At 46.0% G+C, this 26,139-nt stretch overlaps 1 protein-coding gene across 1 annotated transcript in view; it reads right to left on the reverse strand.

The window, feature by feature from the left end:
• Window positions 1-1,637: 1,637 nt before the first annotated feature.
• The window catches only part of LOC139391700 (pumilio homolog 1-like), a 52,322-nt gene continuing 27,820 nt past the window's right edge, over window positions 1,638-26,139 (reverse strand). Inside the window, exons 12-24 of the mRNA XM_071139171.1 lie at window positions 25,770-25,908; window positions 25,490-25,627; window positions 24,655-24,834; window positions 24,259-24,351; window positions 17,243-17,485; window positions 16,841-17,108; window positions 15,250-15,379; window positions 8,965-9,099; window positions 6,655-6,792; window positions 5,634-5,759; window positions 5,318-5,439; window positions 5,000-5,192; window positions 1,638-2,012 (exon numbers count right to left, since the gene is read on the reverse strand). Coding sequence (XP_070995272.1) covers window positions 1,881-2,012; window positions 5,000-5,192; window positions 5,318-5,439; window positions 5,634-5,759; window positions 6,655-6,792; window positions 8,965-9,099; window positions 15,250-15,379; window positions 16,841-17,108; window positions 17,243-17,485; window positions 24,259-24,351; window positions 24,655-24,834; window positions 25,490-25,627; window positions 25,770-25,908 — 2,037 coding nt within the window. The 3' untranslated portion in view covers window positions 1,638-1,880. The remainder of the gene's footprint in view (window positions 2,013-4,999; window positions 5,193-5,317; window positions 5,440-5,633; window positions 5,760-6,654; window positions 6,793-8,964; window positions 9,100-15,249; window positions 15,380-16,840; window positions 17,109-17,242; window positions 17,486-24,258; window positions 24,352-24,654; window positions 24,835-25,489; window positions 25,628-25,769; window positions 25,909-26,139) is intronic.

A 26,139-nucleotide genomic window follows, 5' to 3' on the forward strand; every position in this document is an offset into this window, starting at 1 on the left:
CCAGCAGGGTGGGTACGTATCTCACCTCTCCCTCCCTCCTCCCTGCAGCAGGGTGGGTACGTATCTCACCTCCCCCTCCCTCCTCCCTCCAGCAGGGTGGGTACGTATCTCACCTCTCCCTCCTCCCTGCAGCAGGGTGGGTACGTACCTCACCTCCCCCTCCCTCCTCCCTGCAGCAGGGTGGGTACGTATCTCACCTCTCCCTCCCTCCTCCCTGCAGCAGGGTGGGTACGTATCTCACCTCTCCCTCCCTCCTCCCTGCAGCAGGGTGGGTACGTATCTCACCTCTCCCTCCCTCCTCCCTGCAGCAGGGTGGGTACGTATCTCACCTCTCCCTCCCTCCTCCCTGCAGCAGGGTGGGTACGTATCTCACCTCTCCCTCCCTCCTCCCTGCAGCAGGGTGGGTACGTATCTCACCTCTCCCTCCCTCCTCCCTGCAGCAGGGTGGGTACGTATCTCACCTCCCCCTCCCTCCTCCCTCCAGCAGGGTGGGTACGTATCTCACCTCTCCCTCCCTCCTCCCTGCAGCAGGGTGGGTACGTACCTCACCTCCCCCTCCCTCCTCCCTGCAGCAGGGTGGGTACGTACCTCACCTCCCCCTCCCTCCTCCCTGCAGCAGGGTGGGTACGTATCTCACCTCTCCCTCCCTCCTCCCTGCAGCAGGGTGGGGACGTACCTCACCTCCCCCTCCCTCCTCCCTGCAGCAGGGTGGGGACGTATATCACCTCCCCCTCCCTCCTCCCTGCAGCAGGGTGGGTACGTATCTCACCTCCCCCTCCCTCCTCCCTGCAGCAGGGTGGGTACGTATCTCACCTCCCCCTCCCTCCTCCCTGCAGCAGGGTAGGGACGTACCTCACCTCCCCCTCCCTCCTCCCTGCAGCAGGGTGGGTACGTATCTCACCTCCCCCTCCCTCCAGCAGGGTGGGTATGTATCTCACCTCCCCCTCCCTCCTCCCTGCAGCAGGGTGGGTATGTATCTCACCTCCCCCTCCCTCCTCCCTGCAGCAGTGTAGGGACGTATCTCACCTCCCCCTCCCTCCTCCCTGTAGCAGTGTAGGGACGTATCTCACCTCCCCCTCCCTCCTCCCTGCAGCAGTGTAGGGACGTATCTCACCTCCTCCTCCCTGCAGCAGGGTGGGTATGTATCTCACCTCCCCCTCCCTCCTCCCTGCAGCAGTGTAGGGACGTATCTCACCTCCCCCTCCCTCCTCCCTGTAGCAGTGTAGGGACGTATCTCACCTCCCCCTCCCTCCTCCCTGCAGCAGTGTAGGGACGTATCTCACCTCCTCCTCCCTGCAGCAGGGTGGGTATGTATCTCACCTCCCCCTCCCTCCTCCCTGCAGCAGTGTAGGGACGTATCTCACCTCCCCCTCCCTCCTCCCTGCAGCAGGGTAGGGCTTGGTTGGGAGACGGGCTAAGACTAACCAAGGCTTCCTGTTTAGACACAGGCTCATACCAATGGGTTACCATGGCGATAAGAGTGGGACGGGAAAAGGAGGGGGGTTGGAGTAGGCAAAGAGGGTTCTACATGTCATTTGGGGGGGTAGGTAGGGCAGCAGTTTACATGATCTCATTAGGAGGGGAAAAGAGAGGGGGGGGGGGGGGGGGGGGGGGTATAGGGTTTAGACCATCGGGTGGTAGGAAATAATAGGTTGTGTGTGGGGTAGTAGTTAACATGTCATTTTTCATGTAGGGTATATAGGGGTTATGGTATAAAAGATGTGACATTCCAATACAACGTCAGCTGTACACAGAGGGTCCGACATGTTGAATCACCACCGTTCCTCCACCAATCCAGCAGGTGATGTACTGAGCACGTCCCACGTTCCCATTGGCCCGTCTTGTCCTCAAGTGTTAAGGTGTGGAAAAGGGTAGAAGGTTTACATGATGCCGTTGGGAGGGCCACAGAGAGGGCCCAGGTCCACTCCATTCTTCATGTAGTATTTCTCCAGCTTGGCAAGGATGTGTTTTCCATACGTATACTTCCTCAGAGTGGAGACGTGGGGCCGGATCTGAGGGGGGGGGGGGCAGACAGAAATAAGTACCATCTCTCACACACAAACTCATGCTCCCTTCAAACAAATTAAGGGTTAAAATATGGATTGAATGTCTGCAGCACTCTGGAAGGATCAGAAGTCATTCATAAAACAGATGATGTTTGGAAAACTTTTAAGCAAACTGAGGAATCGTTGCGTTAGGACAAATCTAAAAAGGCTAAAATCTTGATTATGTAAATGGGAACCTGGTTAATTCAGGAAAACTGTCAAATCCCTGAAGGGTTCTACTTCCTCCTCTCTGCCACAACAAATCAATTCAGACGCTGTCCTCATTTACAGGGAAAAATGTCATCATTAAGTCACCATTTTATTTCAGCGTGCTCTCTCGAAAGTACTTCTAGGCCTATTCACAATGCTATTGGGCTGGATGCTGATAGGGGGAAACATGCTGAATGATCATAGAAATGATAGTCAAAGCTTTTCTTTTAGGCTATTTAGAGAAAGAAAAAAAATAAGTCCTGGATGCTTTGCTAGCAATAGACAACATGAAATCTACAGGGGATGACCAATTAGATCCCGGGCTGCTTAAGTGGGCGGCGCCCATCATTGCTGACCAATTAGATCCCGGGCTGCTTAAGTGGGCGGCGCCCATCATTGCTGACCAATTAGATCCCGGGCTGCTTAAGTGGGCGGCGCCCATCATTGTTGGTTCAGAAAACATTCCAAAAGTATGGAAATCAGCTCGTGCTGCCTCTCCATAAGGGTAGTGAGCTTAATAATGAATCGCCCCATTTCAAGGCTTCCTTGTCTAGCTAGCTAAGATGTACCTGAGAAATGCATTTGAATGTAAACCAATCAGGGTTTAGGCCTGGGCACAGCACCATTACAGCAACCACTTTAGTTTGATTTAACTAGGCAAGTCAGTTAAGAACAAATTCTTATTTACAAAATTGTCCAAAACTACGTTGGAGGCAGTTTATGGTAGCGAAATTAACATTAAATTATCTGTCAACAGCTCTGGTGGACATTCCTGTAGTCAGAGTGCCAGTTGCACGCTCCCTTAAAACTAGAGATATCTGTAGCATTGGGTTGTGTGACAAAACTGTACATTTTATAGTGGCCTTTTATTGTTCCCAGCACAAGGTGCACCTGTTCAAATAAAGGTTAAATAAAAAACTCTCAGTCGCTCAAACTACTTCACACCAGTCGCTCAAACTACTTCACACCAGTCGCTCAAACTACTTCAGACCAGTCGCTCAAACTACTTCACACCAGTCGCTCAAACTACTTCACACCAGTCGCTCAAACTACTTCAGACCAGTCGCTCAAACTACTTCACACCAGTCGCTCAAACTACTTCACACCAGTCGCTCAAACTACTTCAGACCAGTCGCTCAAACTACTTCACACCAGTCGCTCAAACTACTTCACACCAGTCGCTCAAACTACTTCACACCAGTCGCTCAAACTAATTCACACCAGTCGCTCAAACTACTTCAGACCAGTCGCTCAAACTACTTCAGACCAGTCGCTCAAACTAATTCACACCAGTCGCTCAAACTACTTCACACCAGTCGCTCAAACTACTTCACACCAGTCGCTCAAACTACTTCAGACCAGTCGCTCAAACTACTTCACACCAGTCGCTCAAACTACTTCACACCAGTCGCTCAAACTACTTCACACCAGTCGCTCAAACTACTTCACACCAGTCGCTCAAACTACTTCACACCAGTCGCTCAAACTACTTCACACCAGTCGCTCAAACTAATTCAACACCAGTCGCTCAAACTACTTCACACCAGTCGCTCAAACTACTTCAGACCAGTCGCTCAAACTAATTCACACCAGTCGCTCAAACTACTTCACACCAGTCGCTCAAACTACTTCACACCAGTCGCTCAAACTACTTCACACCAGTCGCTCAAACTACTTCACACCAGTCGCTCAAACTACTTCACACCAGTCGCTCAAACTAATTCACACCAGTCGCTCAAACTACTTCAGACCAGTCGCTCAAACTACTTCAGACCAGTCGCTCAAACTAATTCACACCAGTCGCTCAAACTACTTCACACCAGTCGCTCAAACTACTTCAGACCAGTCGCTCAAACTACTTCAGACCAGTCGCTCAAACTACTTCACACCAGTCGCTCAAACTACTTCACACCAGTCGCTCAAACTACTTCACACCAGTCGCTCAAACTACTTCACACCAGTCGCTCAAACTACTTCACACCAGTCGCTCAAACTACTTCACACCAGTCGCTCAAACTACTTCACACCAGTCGCTCAAACTAATTCACACCAGTCGCTCAAACTAATTCACACCAGTCGCTCAAACTACTTCAGACCAGTCGCTCAAACTACTTCAGACCAGTCGCTCAAACTAATTCACACCAGTCGCTCAAACTACTTCACACCAGTCGCTCAAACTACTTCACACCAGTCGCTCAAACTACTTCACACCAGTCGCTCAAACTACTTCACACCAGTCGCTCAAACTAATTCACACCAGTCGCTCAAACTAATTCACACCAGTCGCTCAAACTACTTCACACCAGTCGCTCAAACTACTTCACACCAGTCGCTCAAACTACTTCACACCAGTCGCTCAAACTACTTCAGACCAGTCGCTCAAACTACTTCGCACCAGTCGCTCAAACTACTTCGCACCAGTCGCTCAAACTACTTCGCACCAGTCGCTCAAACTACTTCACACCAGTCGCTCAAACTACTTCACACCAGTCGCTCAAACTACTTCACACCAGTCGCTCAAACTAATTCACACCAGTCGCTCAAACTAATTCACACCAGTCGCTCAAACTAATTCACACCAGTCGCTCAAACTAATTCACACCAGTCGCTCAAACTAATTCACACCAGTCGCTCAAACTAATTCACACCACTCACTCAAACTACTTCAAAACACTCACTCAAACTACTTCAAAACACTCACTCAAACTACTTCAAAACACTCACTCAAACTACTTCAGACCTACCTTGTGCATGATGATCTTTCTCTGTGTGGGTTCGGCCACGTCAATCATTTTCTGCACCACGTAGTTGGCGTACTGGTCCTTCATCATGGTGTACAAGGCGCTGTGGGGCCCCTCCGTCAGGCTACACACCTCGTCTATCAACACGGCCCGCTCTGCACGCGGCGCATGGCTCACACACTTCTCCACTACATTACTGCAGAGAGAGGGAGGGAGGGTTAACTAACTTAGTGACAAACGAAGGTGTACATTGTTTTTTTTTTTAAAAATTTTTTAATCAATATGATTCATTGATGTGTGTGTGTGTGTGTGTGTGTGTACCTGGCAAACTTGTGTTGGCTCAGCCCCAGTACGTTTCCTCTGATCTCAGCTACGATCTTACTCTTGTCCTCCGCTCTGCCGTGTTCTAGCACATGCTGGATCACATAGTTACCATACTGGTCCTAGAAGAGAGAAGGGAGAAACGGCTATATTACACAGAGTTCTGCATTAACGTTAGCTACTTGGTGAAGCTGAACACTTGTTTCCACAAAGTTTCAAGTTCTAGCCGTTTTTCAGCATAAACCACGATACAGAAGGTCGGTGTGATGACAAATGTCCTCATCTTGACATCAGTAGTTTTGTGGGCGTGTGCTACCTGCACCAGTTGCTCCGTGTGTTGGTGCAGCTCCTCCAGAATGGACAGGGTCTGGTCTGGAAGACAGTGTTCTAGAATACGCTGGATCACTCTACAGCCGTAGGGGTGGGTGGAGAGGGCAAACACCTGCAGAGAGACACACACACACACACACTTTATACACACAAACCTACACCTTCAAATCTTTGTTCACTCACTCACACATTATACACACAAACCTACACCTTCAAATCTTTGTTCACACACACACACACTTTATACACACAAACCTACACCTTCAAATCTTTGTTCACTCAAGTCACACACACACACTCCAGTGAAAGACAGATGACAGCCCATTCCTGATGACCTATTTAACCAACTAGACAAACAATCAATCACTAACAATCACACAACTGCCTATCTGATGGGTAGGAATGAAACATACAGGGAAAATACAAGTGGAAATCCAAGAGCCCAATCAAATGACTGATACACAGACAACCTGTGTGTGTTATATAAACAACAATGTAGTCGTCTTCTCCAGCAGTCACAGCTCAATATTCTCTTTAAAAACACACACACACACACACACACACACACACACACACACACACACTACCACACACACACTACTACACACACACACACACGCGCTTTATGCTAATTATGACATTTAGTCAGTGGATAAAAGATAGCTGCCGCTGGGCTGCTGTTGCCGTTACCATGGTGACCCACCTGTCCCCTGTGGGCGATGATGATGTGTGTGTGTGTGTGTGTGTGTGTGTGTGTGTGTGTGTGTCTCTCTCTGCAGGTGTTTGCCCTCTATACTTACTTATTTGATAATTTGTTTCAGTGATTGAAAATCAGCAAGTCTTACTGAAAGGCAATGACATATTATGCATTTGCTCACACTTAGTGTGTGTGTGTGTGTGTGTGTGTCACCTACCTGTCCCTTGTGGGCGATGAGGTGTGTGTCACCCACCTGTCCCTTGTGGGCGATGAGGTGTGTGTGTGTGTGTGTGTGTGTGCGGTCACCCACCTGTCCCTTGAAGGCGTCGATGATGAAATGTAACGCGTGGGGCTGAACACACTCGATACACTTCTGCACCACGTGGTTGCCGTTCTGATCCTTCACACACTTCAACACGTGACCGTCCAACTCCCGTACCATCTCACTCTGCAACACACACACACACACAGGGTTTCACAAACACACGGTTACATCAAATACTTTGAGGTCAAAAATGTGCATTTCTCAAAAACGCAAGAATCAAAACCAAAAACCCCTCTGCATTTTAAACCATTTCACCTGCGTTTCATAGTGAAAGTCGACTCAATAGTGATCAGGAAAATATAGTTCTCCTTTCACAGGAAATACTGCAGTTCAACTCGGCAGAAAAATAGGTTCCTTTTCATCAGACGACAACAGAAGTGCAACGCTATTAGGCTGGTAGGCTAAATGTGCTAACAATGAACGGTCTTTTCCCCCAAAACGATGCATAGCCATCATATTTCTACTGTTTTGATTAAAGTTAATCTTCAATTTTACTGTAGATAAGTAGGCTACACAGAGAAAAGTACCAGGGAAAAGTAGGCTACACAGAGAAAAGTACCAGGGAAAAGTAGGCCACACAGAGAAAAGTACCAGATAAAAGTAGGCTACACAGAGAAAAGTAGGCTACACAGAGAAAAGTACCAGGGAAAAGTAGATAACACAGAGAAAAGTACCAGGGAAAAGTAGGCTACACAGAGAAAAGTACCAGGGAAAAGTAGGCTACACAGAGAAAAGTACCAGATAAAAGTAGGCTACACAGAGAAAAGTAGGCTACACAGAGAAAAGTACCAGGGAAAAGTAGGCTACACAGAGAAAAGTACCAGGGAAAAGTAGGCCACACAGAGAAAAGTACCAGATAAAAGTAGGCTACACAGAGAAAAGTAGGCTACACAGAGAAAAGTACCAGGGAAAAGTAGGCTACACAGAGAAAAGTACCAGGGAAAAGTAGGCCACACAGAGAAAAGTACCAGATAAAAGTAGGCTACACAGAGAAAAGTAGGCTACACAGAGAAAAGTACCGGGGAAAAGTAGGCTACACAGAGAAAAGTACCAGAGAAAAGTACCTACACAGAGAAAAGTACCAGGGAAAAGTAGGCCACACAGAGAAAAGTACCAGGGAAAAGTAGGCTACACAGAGAAAAGTACCAGAGAAAAGTAGGCTACACAGAGAAAAGTACCAGAGAAAAGTAGGCTACACAGAGAAAAGTACCAGGGAAAAGTAGGCTACACAGAGAAAAGTAGGCTACACAGAGAAAAGTAGGCTACACAGAGAAAAGTACCAGAGAAAAGTAGGCTACACAGAGAAAAGTAGGCTACACAGAGAAGAGTACCAGGGAAAAGTAGGCTACACAGAGAAAAGTACCAGGGAAAAGTAGGCTACACAGAGAAAAGTACCAGAGAAAAGTGCCGACACAGAGAAAAGTAGGCTACACAGAGAAAGGTACCAGAGAAAAGTAGGCTAGAGAGAAAAGTAGGCTACACAGAGAAAAGTAGGCTACACAGAGAAAAGTAGGCTACACAGAGAAGAGTACCAGGGAAAAGTAGGCTACACAGAGAAAAGTACCAGGGAAAAGTAGGCTACACAGAGAAAAGTACCAGAGAAAAGTGCCGACACAGAGAAAAGTAGGCTACACAGAGAAAAGTAGGCTACACAGAGAAAAGTACCAGGGAAAAGTAGGCTACACAGAGAAAAGTAGGCTACACAGAGAAAAGTACCAGGGAAAAGTAGGCTACACAGAGCGCTGTCTGCTGATAAAACGTTGGTGAATTCTCATCGGAGTGGAGAAGTGCAACTGAAGCACAAGAGTCTGACGCAGAGCATAAATTACAATAAGAACTATTTTAGATCTGCGTTTACAAAACACAGCAAGATATTGCTTATGCGTTTGACATTTTTCCTCTCCACTAAAAAAAAAAAATCACGACCCCTGAGATGTCTGGCCTTCTGGTTCTACGAGGAATTGATTTTTGTAATAACCAGGATTAACAGTCTGACACGTACAAGCCTATCCCGGACGACGCTGGGCCAATTGTGCGCCACCCTATGGGACTCCCAATCACGGCCGGGTGTGATACAGCCTGGATTCGAACCAGGGACTGTAGTGATGCCTCTTGCACCGGGTGCCTTAGACCGCTGCACCTGACTCTACACACACCTTACTGTTTGTGTGAATATGAACAGTAACAGAAGCACAGGCTTCTCGTACACAATGTGTGTGAGCACACACACACACACACACACACACACACACACACACACACACACACACACACACACAGCAGTTGAATACGTACTATAACTTGTTGGTCTGAGGGGATGAACTCCAGCGCCTTCTGGATGACTCTACAGCCATACATCTGAAGGGCCAGAGACAGGACATGACCCCTGATCCTCTCGGCTACAGCCAGCTTCTGGTCCACACTGCCAAACTACAGAGACAGAGAGACACAGACAGAGACACAGACAGAGAGAGAGAGACACAGACAGAGAGAGAGAGACACAGACAGAGAGAGAGAGACACAGACAGAGAGAGAGAGAGAGAGAGAGAGAGAGAGACACAGACAGAGAGAGAGAGAGACACAGACAGAGAGAGAGAGACACAGACAGAGAGAGAGAGACACAGACAGAGAGAGAGAGACACAGACAGAGAGAGAGAGAGAGACACAGACAGAGAGAGAGATCCAGACAGAGAGAGAGAGAGATCCAGACAGAGAGAGATAGAGACACAGACAGAGAGAGAGAGAGAGAGAGAGAGACAGAGAGAGAGAGACAGAGAGAGAGAGAGAGAGACATAGACAGAGAGAGAGAGAGAACAGTTAACACACTTTTGGATGTAGCTGGCAAAACACACAAACAATTTACACTAGAGGTCGACCGATTATTCGGAATGGCCGATTTCAAGTTTTCATAACAATCGTTTTTTTTGGACACCGATTTGGCAGATTTGTTTTTACACTTTTATTTAACTAGGCAAGTCAGTTAAGAACACGTTATTATTTTCAATGACAGCCTAGGAACGGTGGGTTAACTGGCCTAGGAACGGTGGGTTAACTGGCCTAGGAACGGTGGGTTAACTGGCCTAGGAACGGTGGGTTAACTGGCCTAGGAACGGTGGGTTAACTGGCCTAGGAACAGTGGGTTAACTGGCCTAGGAACAGTGGGTTAACTGGCCTAGGAACAGTGGGTTAACTGGCCTAGGAACGGTGGGTTAACTGGCCTAGGAACGGTGGGTTAACGGGCCTAGGAACGGTGGGTTAACGGGCCTAGGAACGGTGGGTTAACTGGCCTAGGAACGGTGGGTTAACTGGCCTAGGAACGGTGGGTTAACTGGCCTAGGAACAGTGGGTTAACTGGCCTAGGAACAGTGGGTTAACTGGCCTAGGAACGGTGGGTTAACTGGCCTAGGAACGGTGGGTTAACTGCCTGTTCAGGGGCAGATCGACAGATTTTTACCTTGTCAGCTCGGGGGATTCAATCTTGCAACCTTACAGTTAACTAGTCCAACGCTCTAACCACCTGCCTCTCGTTGCACTCCACGAGGAGACTGCCTGTTACGCGAATGCAGTAAGAAGCCAAGGTAAGTTGCTAGCAAGCATTAAACTTATCTTATAAAAAACAATCAATCATAATCACTAGTTAACTACACATGGTTGATGATATTACTAGTTTATCTAGCGTGTCCTGCGTTGCATATAATCGATGCGGTGGCATTCGCGAAAAAGGACTGTTGTTGCTCCAACGTGAACCTAACCATAAACATCAATGCCTTTCTTAAAATCAATACACACAAGTATATATTTTTAAACCTGCATATTTAGTTAATATTGCCTGCTAACATTAATTTATTTTAACTAGGTAAATTGTGTCACTTCTCTTGTAACAGAGTCAGGGTATATGCAGCAGTTTGGGCCGCCTAGCTCGTTGCGGACTGTGTGAAGACTATTTCTTCCTAACAAAGACAGCCAACTTCGCCAAACGGGGGATGATTTAACAAAAGCGCATTTGCGAAAAAAAAAGCACAATCGTTGGACGACGGTACCTAACCATGAACATCAAAATTGTGAAATTGTGTCACTTCTCTTGTGTTCATTGCACGCAGAGTCAGTGAATATGCAACAGTTTGGGCAGCCTGGCTCATTGCGAACTAATTTGCCAGAATTTTACGTAATTATGGCATAATATTGAAGGTTGTGCAATGTAACAGCAATATTTAGACTTATGGATGCCACCCGTTAGATAAAATACAGAACGGTTCTGTATTTCACTGAAATAATAAACGTCTTGTTTTTGAGATGATAGTTTCCGGATTCGACCATATTAATGACCTAAGGCTCGTATTTCTGTCTGTTACTATGTTATAATTAAGTCTATGATTTGATAGAGCAGTCTGACTGAGCGGTGGTAGGCAGCAGCAGGCTCATAAACATTCATTCAAACAGCACTTTAGTGCGTTTTGCCAGCAGCTCTTCGCTGTGCTTCTAGCACTGCGCTGTTTATGACTTCAAGCCTATCAACTCCCGAGATGAGGCTGCTGTAACCAATGTGAAATAGCTAGCTAGTTAGCGCGCGCTAATAGCGTTTCAAACGGCACTCGCTCTGAGACTTGAAGTAGTAGTTCCATTTGCTCTGCATGGGTAACGCTGCTTCGAGGGTGGCTGTTGTTGTTGTGTTCCTGGTTCGAGCCCAGGTAGGGGCGAGGAGAGGGACGGAAGCTATACTGTTACACTGGCAATACTAAAAGTGCCTATAAGAACATCCAATAGTCAAAGGTACATAAAATACAAATGGTATAGAGAGAAATAGTCCTATAATAACTACAACCTAAAACTTCTTACCTGGGAATATTGAAGACTCATGTTAAAAGGAACCACCAACTTTCATATGTTCTCATGTTCTGAGCAAGGAACTGAAACGTTAGCTTTCTTACATGGCACATATTGCACTTTTACTTTCTTCTCCAACACTTTGTTTTTGCATTATTTATACCAAATTGAACATGTTTCATTATTTATTTGAGGCTAAATTGATTTTTATTGGTTTATTATTTTAAGTTAAAATAAGTGTTCATTTAGTAATTGCCATTATTACAAATACATTTTTATTTAACAATTTTTAATATTGTTATTATTATTATTATTATTATTTATATATATTTTTTTTTAAATCGCCCGATTAATCGGTATCAACTTTTTTTGGTCCTCCAATAATCGGTATCGGCATTGAAAAATCATAATCGGTCGACCTCTAATTAACACACAGACACAGGCCTGTTACAAATCAGACAACTCAAAGAACTTCTGGAGAACCTACCTGGCAAACAACTAAATACCCCCCCCCCCACCAACACACGGGTCTGATACAAACACGTGCTGCAAATACACAAAACATTAAGGACACCCGACTGACCAGGTGAACCCAGGTGAAAGCTATGACCCCTTATTGATGTCACTTGTTAAATGCACTTCAATTAGTGTAGCTGAAGGTTTTTCACGTTCAACAGTTTTCTGTGTGTATCAAGAAAGGGTCCACCACCCAAAGGACATCGCCAACTTGACACAACTGTGGGAAGCATTAGATTTAACAGTTGATTTGGGCTCCCGAGTGGCGCAGCGGTCTAAGGCACTGCATCTCATTGCAAGAGGTGTCACTAAAAGTACCTGGTTCGAATCCAGGCTGTATCACATTCGGCCGTGATTGGGAGTCCCTTGGGCGGCGCACAATTGGCCCAGAGTTGTCCAGGTTAGGGTTTGGCTGGATTTGGGTTTGGCTGGAGTAGGCAATCACCGTAGATAAGAATTTGTTCTTAACTGACTTGTCTAGTTAAATAAAGGTTAAATAAAAAATAAACAACATGGACCAGCATCCCTGTGGAACACTTTCAACACCTTGTAGAGTCAACATGGGTCAGCATCCCTGTGGAACACTTTCAACACCTTGTAGAGTCCATCCCCAATGAATTGAGGCTGTTCTGAGGGCCAAAGGTGAGGGAGGTGCAACTCAATATTAGGAAGGTGTTTAGAATACTCCGTAGGGATGCACGATATAAATCGGTGAACATATTGGAATCGGACGACATTAGCTAAAAATGCCAACATCGGTATCGGCTGATGTCTAGTTTAATACCTTCATACCTATATAATGTCGGTACATGACATAATGACACCACGTAACATTTTGCGCTACACGTGCACCACAGCATTCCTAACCTGGCCCACAATGTCTGCTGTGTGGATCGAGCAGCCAACAAGTCCAGCAGTCATTTGAAAGAGTAAGAACATTTCAGCGAGACGACTCAAAGGCCGAAATCCATTAACGGCAAGATAATGGAATTCATTGCCCTTGACAATCAACCGTTCTCTGTCGTGGGTGATGTTGGCTTTCGCCGACTGGTCGAGCAGCGCTACACACCACCAAGTGCACTGTTTTTCAGACGTTGCCCTACCGGAGTTACACAGTAATGGGGTCAGTGCTATTAGCTGCACGACATACTACGGGGACACCGTTCGGGTCTTTCAAATAAAATGTATTTATATAGCCCTTCTTACATCAGCGGATATCTTTGCGGGTCTTTGCGTGTCAAAAGAGATACACATTGACAATAACACTATTTGACAGGTTAAATAAGCTATTAATTCGACTCTTCAAAACAACATTTAATAATATTTAGACTAGATAATGTTAAACAAGGTTGGAATGTGACGCAATGAAATGGGGTATCAGTCCACTCAGGGACACCCCACAGAACACAACTGTGAAGAGTTCACGCAAATATTAGCGTTGTAGCTCTGTGACTGTGTGAAATCACCTCCAGTCAGCCTATTGTGTGTATTGACATTCTTATTGCACTGTACAGCTTTACCTAAGGATTGGGAATCAATGAAATGGGGGTATCAAGTCCACTCAGTAAGGATTGGAGATCAATGAAATGGGGTATCAAGTCTACTCAGTAAGAATTGAGGATCAATGAAATGGGGTATCAAGTCTACTCAGTAAGGATTGAGGATCAATGAAATGGGGTATCAAGTCTACTCAGTAAGGAATGAGGATCAATGAAATGGGGTATCAAGTCTACTCAATACCCAAGATATTTTTTCCCAACGTCATCCTCAAAGTTATCAGACTCCAAAACATCCACACAGTATGGTTTTTCCTCAGGAATAGTGTTCAATACACAGACTAGGTTGACAATAAATGTGGCTCCATTCACAGTTGTTTCAGAGTCCCACAATAAGAGCTACGACACGAATGTTTCTCTGGGTGTCCCTGAGTAGACTGATACCACACGTCATTGATCCACAATCCATAGGTAAAGGCTGTACGGGGAAATAAGTATTCCCTCCCAATGCAATTCTAAAGTACAATACATCCAGTGTGATTTCAACAGGTTGTCAAATTAACAAATTATTGTCTTTTGTTGATTTTATATAACATTCCAACCTCGTTTAACACGATCTATTCAATTATGGCACAATTCTACTATTTGTATTCATTTGCATGACTGTTAATGACATACTTTTATTTTGAAGGCTAACCGCAAAGTCCACTATTGTGGCTAATCGTTATTGTTGCTAGCTTCACATAGATGGGTCCGACCATCATTAATCAAACAAGAACTGTCTTATAAATTAAGAGTTATTTTAGATGATGACACCTAGCTATATAGTTAGATAGCTAACTATAGCTACTGAAATAGATTATGTCGTTTTACTATGTTTTTGGGGAAGAACATTGTTTGCACCCATGAGCTAGCTAGCTTTTTTTATGACCAGCACTGTAGGTGCGAGAGACAACATTACCAGCATCATAGCATACAGCATCATAGCATACAGCATCATAGCATCACAGCATCATAGCATACAGCATCATAGCATCACAGCTTCATAGCATCATAGCATACAGCATCATAGCATCGATGAATCGTTGTGACATATGAAATACGAGTGATAGTGTAATCAATGTGTAATAACTACGTAAAAACATGTATAAACGCGTTAAACTACTATGTGACATGCAGTCGTACTCCGGTCCTGATTGGTCAAATAGTGGATATTTTTTGACACGCAAAGACCCCAATGGCGTTCCATAGAAATCCTGGTTGAGAATGAAACGTCTGAACAACGAAACAGCACAGCAAGTAAGTGACATAAATAGAGTTGGATTATGTTTCACTGGTAATGGGGACATAAGTAAATGACAACAAAATTACTTTTTGGTCAGTGTGTGTGTGTGTGTGTGTGTGAGTGACCTTTATTTAACTAGGTAAGTCAGATAAGAACAAATTCTTATTTACAATGACAGCCTATCCCGGCCAAACCCCGGACGACGCTGGGCCAATTGTGCGCCACCCTATGGGACTCCCCATCACAGCCAGATGTGATACAGCATAGAATTGAACCAGGGACTGTAGTGACGCCTCTTGCACTGCCTTAGACCCCCGCGTCCATGTGTGTGTTAACTATTTAACTGTACTAGAATATTTAAAAGGCCACTAAAATTTTAAAATATCGGTATCTGGGTTTTTTGGGGGGCAAAGAAAATATTGGATATTGGTGCATCACTAATACTCCGTGTACACACACCTCAAAGAACTTCTGGATGACGTAGTTTCCAAAGACGTCGACCATGAGTTGGTAGGCAGCCTGGAGGATCTCACTGAACACCAGCTGACGCTCCGCTGAGCTGGCCCTCTCCAACTTCAACTGGATAAACCTGGAGATTCACAACACTCAAATTAAATGTTCCTATATTTACTCACAGGGATAAAGAGAGAGAAAGAGATGAGAGAGAGGGAGATGAGGAGGATAATGAAGAGGGGGGGGGGGGGGGGGCAGACAACATCTGGACTCAATCAATAATGATAAAAGACAGTAGGTCGGAGGTTTGGTACCAGGGTTTTGGTATTGGGCAGGGATGATGAGATTGTTTGTGCTATATTGCTGTGACATTTTTTGAATATGGCCATAGGTGTGTCTCTCTACGTCTCTCTACCTGCTGCCCTGCTGGTTCTGGCTGAACTCCATGATGTGTGTGTCTCTACCTGAACTCCATGATGTGTGTGTCTCTACCTGAACTCCATGATGTGTGTGTCTCTACCTGAACTCCATGATGTGTGTGTCTCTACCTGAACTCCATGATGTGTGTCTCTACCTGAACTCCATGATGTGTGTGTCTCTACCTGAACTCCATGATGTGTGTGTCTCTACCTGAACTCCATGATGTGTGTCTCTCTACCTGAACTCCATGATGTGTGTCTCTCTACCTGAACTCCATGATGTGTCTCTCTACCTGAACTCCATGATGTGTCTCTCTCTACCTGAACTCCATGATGTGTCTCTCTCTACCTGAACTCCATGATGCGTGTGTCTCTACCTGAACTCCATGATGTGTCTCTCTCTACCTGAACTCCATGATGTGTGTGTCTCTACCTGAACTCCATGATGTGCGTGTCTCCACCTGAACTCCATGATGTGTGTCTCTCTACCTGAACTCCATGATGTGTCTCTCTCCACCTGAACTCCATGATGTGTCTCTCTCCACCTGAACTCCATGATGTGTCTCTCTCTACCTGAACTCCATGATGCGTGTGTCTCTACCTGAACTCCATGATGTGTCTCTCTCTACCTGAACTCCATGATGTGTGTGTCTCTACCTGAACTCCATGATGTGCGTGTCTCCACCTGAACTCCATGATGTGTGTCTCTCTACCTGAACTCCATGATGTGTCTCTCTCCACCTGAACTCCATGATGTGTCTCTCTCCACCTGAACTCCATGATGTGTCTCTCTCCACCTGAACTCCATGATGTGTCTCTCTCCACCTGAACTCCATGATGTGTCTCTCTCCACCTGAACTCCATGATGTGTCTCTCTCCACCTGAACTCCATGATGTGTCTCTCTCTACCTGAACTCCATGATGTGTGTCTCTACCTGCTGCCGTGTTGGTCCTGACTGAACTCCAAGATGTGTCTCTCTCCACCTGAACTCCATGATGTGTCTCTCTCCACCTGAACTCCATGATGTGTCTCTCTCCACCTGAACTCCATGATGTGTCTCTCTCCACCTGAACTCCATGATGTGTCTCTCTCCACCTGAACTCCATGATGTGTCTCTCTCCACCTGAACTCCATGATGTGTCTCTCTCTACCTGAACTCCATGATGTGTGTCTCTACCTGCTGCCGTGTTGGTCCTGACTGAACTCCATGATGTGCCCAGCAATCTCTCTCAGCTGCAGGTTGGGGTAGCGGTTGTTCCGGAAGTCTTCCAGAAGCCGGCTGCGCCCTGACGGCATCACGTCCGACATTCCGTAACGTAGTCGTGACGACGGGAAGAGCTGGCTGCTGGGAGAGAAGAGGGAGGAGCCAGAACTGGCGCTGCGATACTTCGCCTCCGCCCCCGGAGCAGCAGATATGAAACGACCGCTGCCATTGGTCAGACCTCCTGTGGGAGGGTTTCAGAGAGGAGGGATGGTTAGTGCTGATTGGACATAATAATAACCATGATAAAATGTTATAACCACAAAAATACACTGCAAGTTTTATGTCAGCATGGTAACAACAGACCTCGTCACTCACCCAGGTTGAGGTTGGATGAGGAGCTGTGATTGGACAGAGAGGGGGGTGGAGTTAGGGAGTGGGAGGGGCCTTGGTTGGGCAGAGGCATTCCGACCGGCCCGGGGGAGGAGCTAAAGCCCAGGGTTCCGTTGTAGAACCCCCCGTGGCCAATGGGAGTGAGGCTGGACTGCGTGCGTTTGTACAAGTCACTAGTGCCAGTCAGAGAGTCACGACGAGAACTGCTGCCACCGCTGGAGTTAGCCACTGGAGGGAGACAGAGAGACCATTAACACACAGAGTTGACCAGTAGAGGGAGCTATACACACAGACACATAGAAAAGTCAGAAAGCTTCAGACAGTTGAACAGAAATAGTGAGAATCATTTCCATTAGGGGTAGGCATTTGAAATGATTTCATTTTTTACAGGTACTTCAACTATCTGAAAAAAAACAATGATTTATTCTAACAGTCGGTCCTCCCGAGTGGCACAGTGGTCTAAGGCACTGCATCACAGTGTTAGCTGTGCCACTAAAGATCCCGGCCGCAACCGGGACACCCATGGGGCGGTGCACAATAGGCCCAGCGTCGTCCAGGTTATGGGAGGGTTTGTCCGGCAGGGATGTTCTTGTCCCATCGCGCTCTAGCGACTACTGTGGTGGGACGGGCGCAATGCACACCGACACGTCGCCAGGTGTACGGTGTTTCCTCCGACACATTGATGCGGCTGGCTTCCGGGTTAAGAGTGTATTGTGCCAAGAAGCGGTGCGGCTTGGCTGGGTTGTGTTTCGGAGGACACACGGCTCTCAACCTTCGCCTCTCCCGAGTCCGTACGGGAGTTTCAGCGATGAGACAAGACCGTAACTAGCAATTGGAAACCATGAAATTAGGGAGAAAAAGGGGTCAAAAGTTGTTGTTTTTTAAATTTAAAAAGATATTTGAATAGTCAAAATAGAGGTAAAAAATAAACTTCAATGGGGACTTCGTCACGTGACTCAGGAAGCGCTCTGCTTGTTGTTTCAGACTTGTTGCTTCCGGCGCAAGTGGAGCAGGGGCCAGTGTGTCTGACATGGAGACATGGAGAGACTTGTGCAAGTTAAACCTGTTGCTGCATTACGTTATCCATCATCTCATCTGCTAGTGTCTGTCGTGACTGGAGTTAGTTAGCCAGCTAGCTAGCCAGGCTAATTCAGGCTATTTAGCTGTATCCTCATCTAAAACAACTCCATGTTAAACAACAGCCTGCCTGTTGGTTAATCACTGTAGCCTACTCCTCATTTAGCCAACTTAATTGCGTAATTGTAATTTCATCTTGCATTGATTAGAACTCAAATTGGTGGTGGCACTGGAGGGAATAGAGTACGTTTTGCGGGTTCCTGACCAATTGCGCTATTTTGTGTGTTTTTTTTGTGCTGAGCTTAACATCTTTTGTACATAATGTTTCCCCCATCATTTTCTATGACCGAAAATAGCTTCTGGACAGCCGAACAGCGATAACTAACCTCGATTTGGAAGAGTACTTCTACTTCAATGAGTCAGAGGCAAAATAAATAAATTATTCCGGACCAGGCCCAAATTCCCGACACTTGAAGGAGACAGCGCAATAGAGGCCGGCGTGTGGGATACCTGACAACACAACAACAACAGAGAGTGGAAAAATTGCCTCTACCCTCCGTTCTATTGGTGAACGTGTAATCACTGGAGAATAAACTGGATGAGTTCCATTCCAGACTGATCTGAAGACCTGTAATATCCTGTTTCTCAGTCGTGCCAAAACAAGGACATTGTACAAAACAAGGACATATAAATCGAGCTGGTTTTTCTATTGGCAGGACAGCACGGACGCATCGGGAAAGCTCAGGTGAGGGGGGTGTCTCTCAGTTATGAGCTGGTGCGCAATCTTTAATATCAAGGAAGACTCGAGGTTTGACTCGCGGTTCTGCTCGCCTAAGTTAGAATACCTCATGATGAGCTGTAGACTATAATATTTATTAAAATAGTTTATATTTCTAGTAGCTGTCTATTTACCACCACAAGTTGATGATGGCACTAAGACCGGACTCAACGAGCTATTTTGGGCCATAAGCAAACAAGAAAATACTCAGAGGCGGCGCTCCTAGTGGCCGGTTACTTAAATGCAGGAAAACTGAAATCCGTTTGACCTCATTTCTACCAGCATGTCACCCTGTGCAACTAGAGGCGAAAAGCCTCCAAGATCACCTTTACTTCACACAGACACGCATAGAAAGCTCTCCCTCCATTTGGCAAATCTGACCAAAAACTGGTCCGGTGAGGCGGATGCTAAGCTACAGGACTGTTTTGCTAGCACAGATTGGAATATGTTCTGGGATTCATCCGATGGCATTGAGGAGTTTACCACATTAATAAGTGCATCGACGACGTCTTCTCCACAGTGACCGTACGTACATTTCCCAACCAGAAGCCATGGATTACAGGCAACATCTGCACTGAGCTAAAGGCAAGATCTGCCGCTTTCAAGGAGCAGGACACTAACCCGGACGCTTATAAGAAATCCTGCTACAACCTCCGATGAACCATCAAACACGCAGTGTCAATACAGGACAAAGAAAGAATACTACCTACACCGGCTCTGATGCTCGTCGGATGTGGCTTGTAAACTATTACGGACTACAAAAGGAAACCCAGCCGCGAGTTGTCCAGTGGCGCGAGCCTACCAGACAAGATAAATAAATGATGTGCTCGCCCCGACGCAACACTGAACCATGCTCTTCCGGACGACTGATCACGCTCGCCGTAGCCGATGTGAGTAAAATCCTATAAATAGGTTAACATCCTGGGGGCTAGACAAAATACCAGGATGCATACTCAGAACACGCACTGATCAGCTGGCAAGTGTCTTCACTGACATTTCCAACCTCTCCCTGTCGGAGTCTGTAATAACTACATGTTTCAAGCAGACCACCAGAGTCCCTGTGTCCAAGAACGCCAAGGTAACTTGACTAAATGACATTCGCCCCGTAGCACTCACGTCTGTAGCCATGAAATGCTGGTCATGGCTCACATCAACACCATCATCCCAGACACCCTGGACCCACTTTAATTTGCATACCACCCCAACGGATCCAAATATGACGCAATATCTAGTGCTCTCCAAACTTCCCTTTCCCACCTGGACAAAAGGAAAACCTACGTGAGAGTGCTGTTCATTTGACTACAGTTCGGCGTTCACCACCAGTGCCCTCATCACTAAGCTAAGGATCCTGTGATTAACTGGATCCTGGACGGGGAGCACCAAGGTTGTGATGGTAGGCAACAACACATCCGCCACGCTGGCCCTCAACATGGAAGCCCATCGGGGGTGAATATTCCATCCCCTCCTGTACTCCCTGTTCTCACACAACTGCATAGCAGCGCACGACTCCAGGCCCGATCACCGACGACGATGAGACAACCTATAGGGAGGTGGTGCCAGGAAAACAACCTCTCCCTCAACGTCAGTAAGACCAAGGAGCTGATTGTGGACTACAGGAAACAGAGGTCCGAGCACGTCCCCATCCACATCGACGGGGCTGCAGTGGAGCAGGTAGGGAGGAAGGCCCTAAAAAGAGTAAGGCCCTAAAAAGAGCAAGGCCCTAAAAAGTGTCAAGGACTCCAGCTACCAAATCAGACAGTTCTCTCTGCTACCACAAAGCAAATTGGTACCGATGCACCAAGTCTGGAACCAACAGGACCCTGAACAGCTTCTACCCCCAAGCCATGAGACTGCTAAATAGTTAGTATTATGTTGCCTAGTCATTTTACCCCTACCTACAGTATAATGCTGTTACTGTCTATTATCTATCCTTTACCCCTACCTACAGTATACTGCTGTTACTGTCTATTATCTATCCTTTACCCCTACCTACAGTATACTGCTGTTACTGTCTATTATCTATCCTTTACCCCTACCTACAGTATACTGCTGTTACTGTCTATTATCTATCCTTTACCCCTACCTACAGTATACTGCTGTCACTGTCTATTATCTATCCTTTACCCCTACCTACAGTATACTGCTGTCACTGTCTATTATCTATCCTTTACCCCTACCTACAGTATACTGCTGTCACTGTCTATTATCTATCCTTTACCCCTACCTACAGTATACTGCTGTCACTGTCTATTATCTATCCTTTACCCCTACCTACAGTATACTGCTGTTACTGTCTATTATCTATCCTTTACCCCTACCTACAGTATAATGCTGTTACTGTCTATTATCTATCCTTTACCCCTACCTACAGTATACTGCTGTTACTGTCTATTATCTATCCTTTACCCCTACCTACAGTATACTGCTGTTACTGTCTATTATCTATCCTTTACCCCTACCTACAGTATAATGCTGTTACTGTCTATTATCTATCCTTTACCCCTACCTACAGTATACTGCTGTTACTGTCTATTATCTATCCTTTACCCCTACCTACAGTATACTGCTGTTACTGTCTATTATCTATCCTTTACCCCTACCTACAGTATACTGCTGTTACTGTCTATTATCTATCCTTTACCCCTACCTACAGTATACTGCTGTTACTGTCTATTATCTATCCTTTACCCCTACCTACAATATACTGCTGTTACTGTATATTATCTATCCTTTACCCCTACCTACAGTATACTGCTGTCTATTATCTATCCTTTACCCCTACCTACAGTATACTGCTGTTACTGTCTATTATCTATCCTTTACCCCTACCTACACTATACTGCTGTTACTGTCTATTATCTATCCTTTACCCCTACCTACAGTATACTGCTGTTACTGTCTATTATCTATCCTTTACCCCTACCTACAGTATACTGCTGTTACTGTCTATTATCTATCCTTTACCCCTACCTACAGTATACTGCTGTTACTGTCTATTATCTATCCTTTACCCCTACCTACAGTATACTGCTGTTACTGTCTATTATCTATCCTTTACCCCTACCTACACTATACTGCTGTTACTGTCTATTATCTATCCTTTACCCCTACCTACAGTATACTGCTGTTACTGTCTATTATCTATCCTTTACCCCTACCTACAGTATACTGCTGTTACTGTCTATTATCTATCCTTTACCCCTACCTACAGTATACTGCTGTTACTGTCTATTATCTATCCTTTACCCCTACCTACAGTATACTGCTGTTACTGTCTATTATCTATCCTTTACCCCTACCTACAGTATACTGCTGTTACTGTCTATTATCTATCCTTTACCCCTACCTACAGTATACTGCTGTTACTGTCTATTATCTATCCTTTACCCCTACCTACAGTATACTGCTGTTACTGTATATTATCTATCCTTTACCCCTACCTACAGTATACTGCTGTTACTGTCTATTATCTATCCTTTACCCCTACCTACAGTATACTGCTGTTACTGTCTATTATCTATCCTTTACCCCTACCTACAGTATACTGCTGTTACTGTCTATTATCTATCCTTTACCCCTACCTACAGTATACTGCTGTTACTGTTTATTATCTGTTCTGTTGCCTAGTCACTTCACCAGCAAAGAAATCAGCAAAGACTTGAGAAAAATTGCAGACCTCCACAAGTCTGGTTCATCCTTGGGAGCAATTTCCAAACACCTGAAGGTACCACGTTCATCTGTACAAACAATAGTACGCAAGTATAAACACCATGGGACCATGCAGCCGCCATACCGCTCAGGAAGGAGACGCGTTCTGTCTCCTAGAGATGAACGTACTTTGGTGCTAAAAATGCAAATCAATCCCAGAACAGCAACGGACCTTGTGAAGATGCTGGAGGAAACCGGTACAAAAGTATCTATAGCCACAGTAAAAAGAGTCCTATATCGACATAACCTGAAAGGCCGCTCAACAAGGAAGAAACCACTGCTCCAAAACCACCATGAAAAAAGCCAGACTTCGGTTTGCAACTGCACATGGGGACAAAGATCGTACTTTTTGGAGAAATGTCCCCTGGTCTGATGAAACAAAAATAGAACTGTTTGGCCATAATGACCATCGTTATGTTTGGAGGAATAAGGGGGAGGTTTGCAGGCCGAAGAACACCAACAAAGTCAAGGTATTGGAGTGGCCATCACAAAGCCCTGACCTTTATCCCATGGAAAATTTGCGAGCAAAACTGAAAAAGCATGTGTGAGCAAGGAGGACTACACACCTGACTCAGTTACACCAGCTCTGTCAGGAGGAATGGGCCAAAATTCACCCAACTTATTGTGGGAAGCTTGTGGAAGGCTACCTGAAATGTTTGACTCAAGTTAAACAATGTAAAGGCAATGCTACCAAATACTAATTGAGTGTATGTAAACTTCTGACCCACTGGGAATGTGATGAAATAAATAAATCATTCTCTCTACTATTATTCTGACATTTAACATTCCTAAAATAAAGTGGTGATCCTAACTGACCTAAAACAGGGAATTTTTACTAGGATTAATTGTCAGGAATTGTGAAAAACTGAGTTTTAATGACTCCAACCTAAGTGTATGTAAACTTCCGACTTCAACTGTGTGTGTGTGTGTGTGTGTGTGTATGTGTGTGTGTGTGTGTGTGTGTGTGTGTGTGTGTATATACTCCGTGTTATTTTTCTATTATTTCTCTGGTTAGGCCCGTAAGTAAGTTTGTCTAAACCGGTTGTTTAAGAAGCATGTGACTAATACCATTTGATTTCTACTTCACTTACTACACATGAAGCCTCTGACGGTAGTGGTGCTTTGATTGACCCACAATAACAAGCTACACAGGTGAAAAGTGTGTAGGCTACCATTGTTTTGTTTTTTTTAAATGGGGCGCACCCATAATAACTGCCAAATCTGTTGATTCATTAACATTTCTAATGTCATGGTACTTGTATGTACACATCTCCCAGATAATTACATTTTAGACAAAGCCCTTTCATTAAAATAAGCATTTTTATTATTTGTCCAAAATTAATACTCTCGCAAGTAACTGAATACTAACGCTCGTTCGGATACCGGAATAACGGTAACCCACCCCTGCTCTCCATTCAGCCTACTGAGTCCCACACACCTGCAGTGCCAAAGCCGCCCAACGTCGCTCCGAGTGAAGAGTTGCTCTGACCAAACCCCAGAGAGGCGGAGCCGGGGCCCGGCTGGGCGGAGCCTGTAGAGAAAACAACCAATCACCTTTGTTAATCTACTTCTGTCACCGAGTTTATATGCTAAACAAAATAATATTTGAACACATTTTGGTCACGTTCCAGGCCGACTACATTGCAGACACCTGCCAGATCTCACAAAGCCAAGGCAGATTGTTGACCTATGAACTACCACATGACATAGGAATCCGATGCACGACTGGCCAATCCATGACGCGGCATGCAACGTCTCCAATGTAGTCGGCCTGGAAACGACCTCTGCCAATTCACCCGTTTCGTTTTTCACTCACAGTACGTCAATTGGCTACCTTGAGAGAAGAGCGAGGAGCTCTGGGATGAGTTGCTAAGAGAGGATCCATAAAAGGAGTTTCCTGACATAGCCCCTCCCCCCTGCTGCTGAGGCTGCTGTGATTGCATGGCTCGGAACGGACCATTGGCCCCGCCTCCCATACCACCGTTAGCCCCGCCACCTGCAGCTGCTGCCGCCACTGGAGAGAGGGAAGGAGAGAGGGAAGGAGAGAGAGAGGGAAGGAGAGAGAGAGGGAAGGAGAGAGAGACGAAAGGAGAGAGAGAGGGAAAGAGAGAGAAGGAGAGAGAGAGAGAGGGTAGAGAGAGAGGGAAGGAGAGAGAGAGGGAAGGAGAGAGGGTAGAGAGAGGGTAGAGAGAGAAGGGAAGGAGAGAGGGAAGGAGAGAGGGAAGGAGAGGGGGAAGGAGGGGGGGAAGGAGGGGGGGAAGGAGGGGGGGAAGGAGGGGGGGAAGGAGGGGGGGTAGAGAGAGAGGGTAGAGAGAGGGTATAGAGAGGGTATAGAGAGAGGGTATAGAGAGAGGGAAGGAGAAGGGGAAGGAGAGAGAGGAAAAATAAATTGTCATAAGTGAGAGTTTGGTGGGCTGATACAAGTGATGAGAGATACTGTATTAGGGTGACTGAGTGACAGAGATACCGTATTAGGGTGACAGAGATACTGTATTAAGGTGACCGAGTGAAAGAGATACAGTATTAGGGTGACAGAGATACTGTATTAGAGTGACAGAGATACCGTATTAGAGTGACTGAGTGACAGAGATACCGTATTAGGGTGACTGAGTGACAGAGATACCGTATTAGGGTGACTGAGTGATAGTGTAAATGAAGGAGTGTGTTACCTGCTTGTGCAGCGGAGGGAGAGATAATAACTGAGCCTGCGGGGGCCATGAGGCGTACGGGTCCGCCCCTAGATCCTGTGTTGACCACTAGCGCCCCCGTCTGGTCATAGTAAGCAGCTGGAGCCAGCATGGGATAGCCTGCAGAGAGGAAGTCATGGGTTAATCGGTGTGTGTGTGTGTGTGTGTGTGTGTTAGTAAATGTCTTGCTCACCAGGCGGGGTGTGTGTGTGTGTGTGTGTGTGTGTGTGTGTGTGTGTGTGTTAGTAAATGTCTTGCTCACCAGGCACGCCGGCAGCCAGCCCCTGTCCGAAGGCGAGAGCTGAGTTGACTGCTGCGGCGGCGATCAGCTGGTCGTTCTGCTGACCCTGTTGACCTTGGCTAGGGGTCAGGGGTCGCTGGTTACCGCCCCCACGCATCACCTAGAGTTACATAAAGGTTAGCCAATAGGAGGGCAGAAGGGTCTGAGACTGAGACAATGGGAAAGGCTGAGTAGCGGTGGAGGGCTGGTTTTACTCCACAAGGTGTGGTTCTTAGTAAAACGCCATGAACACACACTGACATTAGGAGGGCATAACTTCTCTGGGCTTGTAGTAATCTCACAACCATAAAGTGCTGAGCACTGAAGCAAAAAAAAAAAGTCAGACAGTAGC

This window comes from Oncorhynchus clarkii, chromosome 32 (genome assembly GCF_045791955.1).
Source record: "Oncorhynchus clarkii lewisi isolate Uvic-CL-2024 chromosome 32, UVic_Ocla_1.0, whole genome shotgun sequence".
NCBI lineage: Eukaryota > Metazoa > Chordata > Actinopteri > Salmoniformes > Salmonidae > Oncorhynchus > Oncorhynchus clarkii.